The 6,000-nt window shown below is 44.8% G+C and overlaps 1 protein-coding gene across 8 annotated transcripts in view; it reads left to right on the top strand.

The window, feature by feature from the left end:
• The first annotated feature begins 259 nt into the window (after positions 1–259).
• The window catches only part of LOC140200565 (prolyl 4-hydroxylase subunit alpha-2-like), a 159,940-nt gene continuing 154,199 nt past the window's right edge, over positions 260–6,000 (top strand). For 3 of the 8 annotated variants that reach the window (XM_072264077.1, XM_072264078.1, XM_072264070.1), the window contains exon 1: positions 416–757. In XM_072264077.1, coding sequence (XP_072120178.1) covers positions 708–757 — 50 coding nt within the window. In that variant the 5' untranslated portion in view covers positions 416–707. The other 5 variants (XM_072264074.1, XM_072264069.1, XM_072264071.1 and 2 more) reach the window with 3 other exon arrangements.

Below are 6,000 nucleotides of genomic sequence, written 5' to 3'. Positions count from 1 at the left end.
TTTTCACTGATTCGGTTGTATTTCTTTGCTTTATTGTGAATGCCTGCAAGAAAGTGAATTTCACAGTAGTGTGTAGTGATATATACAGCGCGTACTTTGTTAATAAATTTGCTTTGGATGCTCATATGAAGGGTCTCGACCGGAAATGACGGCTACCCATCTCCCTCCACAGATGCTGTCCGACAGGCCGAGTTCCCCAGCACCTTGCAGCAGACGCCTACGAAACGCGCCTGCTTCCAGTTGTATCGGGAGGAAGGATTTATTAGGAGAAATGTGGCACTTGGAAGGCGGATCACCACGTGGCAGCTGAGTGAGATTTCTGGAGATTTTAGAATCAGGAACAGAGCGCAAGAGGAACCTGACAGTGTCAGAGATCGGCGAGAGCTGCGGAGTATTCCGGCTGAAGGTGAGGAAGAGCGGTGGACTGAGAGGGACTGAACGGGAAGCCCTGTTAATGGAGAGCTGTAGATGGAGAATCAGCTGTTTGAAATCTCAGGCAGGGCTTCCTGGTAGTCAGAAATCAGGGAGGGAGTCCGATCGCGGTGAATGGATTTGGTTCCATAGCCTTGCCCAATCCTTCTCTCTCCCGTCCGCTGGACCTGTCTTATCCGCAGCATGTTTCCAGAACATCCGTAACTTCCCGTTTTTGTCAGTGATTGCTGACAAGCGTGTCAGCCGCTGTTTTTGCCTGTGTGTCACCTAGCAGAATGTTTTCGGGATTTTCTTTCCATCTCCGCGTTCAACTAAGAAATGAGAAGTGTGTAAGTCTTTACGAGCCCAAGAACTGTTTAATCATTGCATTTAAAAACACTCGCAGCATAACATGGTCGAAGGCGTAGTCGCTCAAATATTTTAATTTTTCGTGTGTGTTCGTATGTCCTCCCGGGGTATATGTTTTGTTGACTGCTGTTAATATTTTAATAGCGAGTAACTGTAGCCCAAGGCGTCAGAGACCGACAGCTCTTGGCCAGTTGCAGTCTGGTGTGGTTTTCCATCTGTTCTGAAGTGTGGATGGATGAAGACATAAGCAATAACAGACCTGGTAGCAGAGTTCCTTCCCCTTGCGCTGCGCTCTGACAGGCTCGGGCAAGCCCTTTGCCCCGTTGAGACTGTACCAATGACTTCTTCGAGTAACCCAGATTGTCTGCATTCCCGGAGTGTTCTCATTTCCCAACGAGTTTCATCCAACACCCCGTTCCCCCTCGCCCGTTCCAGCATACGTTTTTAAAGTTAAGACTAGCAAAAGTTGCACAACGCAGAGGAGATGACTAAACGAATTGGCATCAACAGTGATTTCAGGTCTTTTTTTGTGGGTGGGGTTGGGGGTGAGGGGTGGAGACAACACGGTGGAGCCAGGTTTCCTTTGTTCAGGGTATGTTACTAACTTGTAGAGATCGGTTTGTTTCGGCTGTTGAGGTTGCCTCTTTAAGTCAGGGGTTCCCAGACTGGGGTCCATGGACCGCTCGGATAATGGTAGGGGTCCATGGCATACAAAAAGGTTGGGAACCCTTCCTTCAAGTGAACCAGTCCTGAACGTTGTCAAAAGGGAGAACATGGTAAACTAAAAAGGAGTCACTGCATTCAACTGTAGCCCTGATCTGAACAATTCTTTCCAAAATCTTTGCTGCGTTCTTCCAGAAATTCCAGAAACCCTTATGTAACAGTCATTTGATTCTCTTTTACACTTGCGTTCTGAAGAATGACAAACAATCTTGAATCTTGAATATTTTTCTCCTGTTAAGTGTGGGCGACTTGGACAGACACCTACACAAAAGCATTGGCACACTTGGAAGTATCTTGGTTATTCTCCAAGTTTTGGACATGATTAGTGAACAGCTCAAAGCAAGTTTGTTATCGAAGTACTTATATTGCACCATATCCTATCCAAAGAATAATTTTCTCGAAGGCCTTCACGGTAGAACAGAGAAACCTCCACTGAGGTTGGGTGAGACTGCAACTAGAGCTCTTGGGTTAAGGTGAAATGTTTAAGGGAACATGAGCGGAAATTTTTTCGCTCAAGGTGGTGAGAGTGTGGAACAAACTGCCAGTGGAAGTGGTGCACGCAGGTTCAATTTCCATGTTTAACAGAAGTTTGGATAGGCACAGGGATGGTAGGGATATAGAGGGCTATGGTCCCAGTGCAGGTTGATGGGAGTAGCTAGTTTAAATGCTTAGCATGGGCTAGATGGGCTGAAGGGCTAGATGGGCTGAAGGGTCTGTTTCTGAGCTGTACTTTTCTATGAAACTAAATACAATAGAATCCATGAAAAACTTCACGCAAATAACAACCAATAGCAAATCTGCAAAAGAAGGCAAACTGTGCAAATGCAACAAATAAATAAATATATAAATAGATTGAAAAAAGATTGTAGAGTCCTTGAAAGTGAGCCCACTGGTTGTGGAATCAGTTCAGTCTTGAGGTGAGTGAAGTTATCCACAGTAGCTCAGGAGCCTGATGATTGAAGGGAGTTCCTGATCGTTCCATCAGTGTCAGGGTGTTGCAGTCTTTTGAAATGAGAACGTTTCAGCTGAAGTAGACTCTGCACTGATTTGTTAAGAGAATTTCTGGGCAACCTGCCTTCTTTGAAGTGTAAGTACTTTTTGCTCCTGGCCCCAGAGGATACAAGGCTTTGCATGTAATTCTTAAGAGAAGTCCTGCGCTGTGCTTTGACTAGTTGTTTGATGTCAATAGCATGGATTGCTGAACAAGGAAGGTACAAATGAAGCAGGCCGGAAAGAGGTACATGGAGAATAATATTAGCATTTATCAGCAGGGTTAAATATGTCCTCACAGTGTAAACTCTGTGGCACTAAAGCTTTCTTTATTCAAAGCATTCCACATGTTGTAACCTCAGTGATTAAAACAAGGCCAAAATAAACCAGTTTTGGAAATAGTTATATGCCCACAGGTAGGGTGGCACGTTAGCTAATGAGTTAGTGTAACACTATTCCAGCGCCAGTGACCTGGGTTCAATTCCCGCTCCTCTCTGCGAGGAGTTTGTATGTTCTGCCCATGACTGCGGAGGTTTCCCCAGGTGCTCTGGTTTTCTCCCACATTCCAAAGGTGAACAGGTTAGTGGATGAATTGGTCATGGGTGTCATTCGCCAGCACGGGTTCATTGGGCTGGAAGGGCCTGGTACCATGGTGTATTTCTAAAGAGATAAGTAAACATTTGGAACAGAGGCTGATGACGTTTGGAGTTGGGGAATGAAAAGTTGGGTTGTGGAGATATGTGACATTATACAGGGGAGAGAAGGTCAGGATCTAAAACTCAATCAGATGCTGGGTAGGGCCCACAAGTTGTTATAAGTGACTTAAATCGAGAGAGTTCAGGGTGTGTAGTGTATTGTGGGAAGTGTCCATTCCAGTAATAAGCCAGGGGTTGTACAGATGCTTCAGAATCAGACTTGAATGGTAGCAATGTAACAGAGTGGCTAAGAAATGAATACATAACAAAAGTTTCAAACCAAGTAGAAGTTGAGAGAATCTGCAGATTTGTATGTCTCCTTCGCAACTGCTCATTATAGAAAGTATAGGTGACCTCGGTGTTACACCAGTCCTGATAGTGAAAATTCACCATTACAGTATTTGCAAATTGCAAACAAAAAAAAGAAGAAATCTGAGACTAGGGGGTCACTGTAGAGTAGTGATTAGTGTGGTGCTGTTACAGCTCAGGGCGTTCTGGAGTTTGGAGTTTAGTTCTGGCGCTGACTGTAAGCAGTTTGTACATCCTCCCCATGAACCGCATAGGTTTCCTCTGGGTGCTCTGGTTTCTTCCCACAACCCAAAGACAAACCGGTTATAGGTTAGTTGGTCTTTGTAAATTGTCCTGTGATTAGGCTAGGGTTAAATAGATGGGTTGCTGGGCAGTGTGGCTCGAAGGGCCGGAAGGGCCTGTTTTGTGCTTACCTCCAAATAAAACAAACAAATAAATAAATAAGTAAACTCATTCAGAAACGGGGGAGAAAAAGTTACTATATACAGGTTTTTTCAACTTGTATTTCTTTATGCATGTAGTGGCAGCTCCACATGGTGTTACAGAAAATCAGAATCAGGTTTATTATCACTGATATATGCTGTAAAATTTGTCATTTTGTGGCAGCAGTGCAGGGCAATACAAAATAAAATAAAAAATAGCTTCACCTGAAAATTTATGTCTGCAAAGCAATTGGAAAAAAACTAATCTTTGAATGTACAATGTTCAAAGCTCTTGGAGATTTTGGACAAAGATGGACAACCAGCCGATGGGCACAAGACAACAAATTGTGCAAGTTCAAAGAGAAAAACAACATCATAACATTGTTGTAGAATCCCTGAAAGTGAGGCCATAGCTCATAAAATTAGTTCAGTGTTGGGGTGAGTTATCCGTGTGGTTCAGGAGCTTAATGGTTAAGGGCTATTAACATTTCCTGAATCTGGTGGTGGGGAATAAAGGCAGTACATACTTCCTGCTGGCAAAAGCAAGAAGAAAGCACGGCCTGGGCAGTGGGGAAGGGGCTTGATGATGGATGCTACTTCCCTGCGGCAGCACTTCTTGTATTTGTGCTCAATGGGGCAGGCAGGGCTTTATCTGTGATGGACTGGACTGCATCCACTGCTTTTTTCAGGCTTTTCAGCTCAAGAGCATTGATGTTTCCCATACCAGGCAGTGATGCAACCAGTCAATATACTCTCCATTGTGTTTCTCAAAGATTGAGATGACATGCCAAATCTTCGCAAACCCCTAAGCAAATAGAGGCGCTGCCTTGCCTTCTTTGTAATGGCAAGAATGTGCTGGACCAGGACAGATCCTCGGAAATGATAATGCTGAGAAGTTTAAAGTTAATGTCCCTCTCTGCCTCTGATCCCCAGATGAGGACTGGTTTCATCCTCCTGTAGGCAATAATCAACTCTTTGGTTTTGCTAATAGAACATAGAACATAGAACATAGAATAGTACAGCACAGTACAGGCCCTTCGGCCCACAATGTTGTGCCAACCCTCAAACCCTGCCTCCCATATAACCCCCCACCTTAAATTCCTCCGTACACCTGTCTAGTAGTCTCTTAAACTTCACTAGTGTATCTGCCTCCACCACTGACTCAGGCAGTGCATTCCACGCACCAACCACTCTCTGAGTAAAAAACCTTCCTCTAATATCCCCCTTGAACTTCCCACCCCTTACCTTAAAGCCATGTCCTCTTGTATTGAGAAGTGGTGCCCTGGGGAAGAGGCGCTGGCTATCTACTCTATCTATTCCTCTTATTATCTTGTACACCTCTATCATGTCTCCTCTCATCCTCCTTCTCTCCAAAGAGTAAAGCCCTAGCTCCCTTAATCTCTGATCATAATGCATACTTTCTAAACCAGGCAGCATCCTGGTAAATCTCCTCTGTACCCTTTCCAATGCTTCCACATCCTTCCTATAGTGAGGCAACCAGAACTGGACACAGTACTCCAAGTGTGGCCTAACCAGAGTTTTATAGATCTGCAGCATTACATCACGACTCTTAAACCCTATCCCTCGACTTATGAAAGCTAACATCCCATAAGCTTTCTTATCTACCCTATCTACCTGTAAGGCAACTTTCAGGGATCTGTGGACATGTACCTCCAGATCCCTCTGCTCCTCCACATGACCAAGTATCCTGCCATTTACTTTGTACCCTGCCTTGGAGTTTGTCCTTTCAAAGTGTACCACCTCACACTTCTCCGGGTTGAACTCCATCTGCCACTTCTCAGCCCACTTCTGCGTCCTATCAATGTCTCTCTGCAATCTTTGACAATCCTCTACACTATCTACAACACCATCAACCTTTGTGTCGTCTGCAAACTTGCCAACCCACCCTTCTACCCTCACATCCAGGTCGTTAATAAAAATCACGAAAAGTAGAGGTCCCAGAACAGATCCTTGTGGGACACCACTAGTCACAACCCTCCAATCTGAATGTACTCCCTCCACCACCACCCTCTGCCTTCTGCAGGCAAGCCAGTTCTGAATCCACCTGACCAAACTTCCCT

The sequence above is a fragment of the Mobula birostris genome, chromosome 7 (assembly GCF_030028105.1).
Source record: "Mobula birostris isolate sMobBir1 chromosome 7, sMobBir1.hap1, whole genome shotgun sequence".
In the NCBI taxonomy this organism is placed as follows: domain Eukaryota; kingdom Metazoa; phylum Chordata; class Chondrichthyes; order Myliobatiformes; family Myliobatidae; genus Mobula; species Mobula birostris.
Note: the sequence above shows the minus strand (reverse complement) of the source record. Positions and strands in the feature narration are given on the sequence as shown.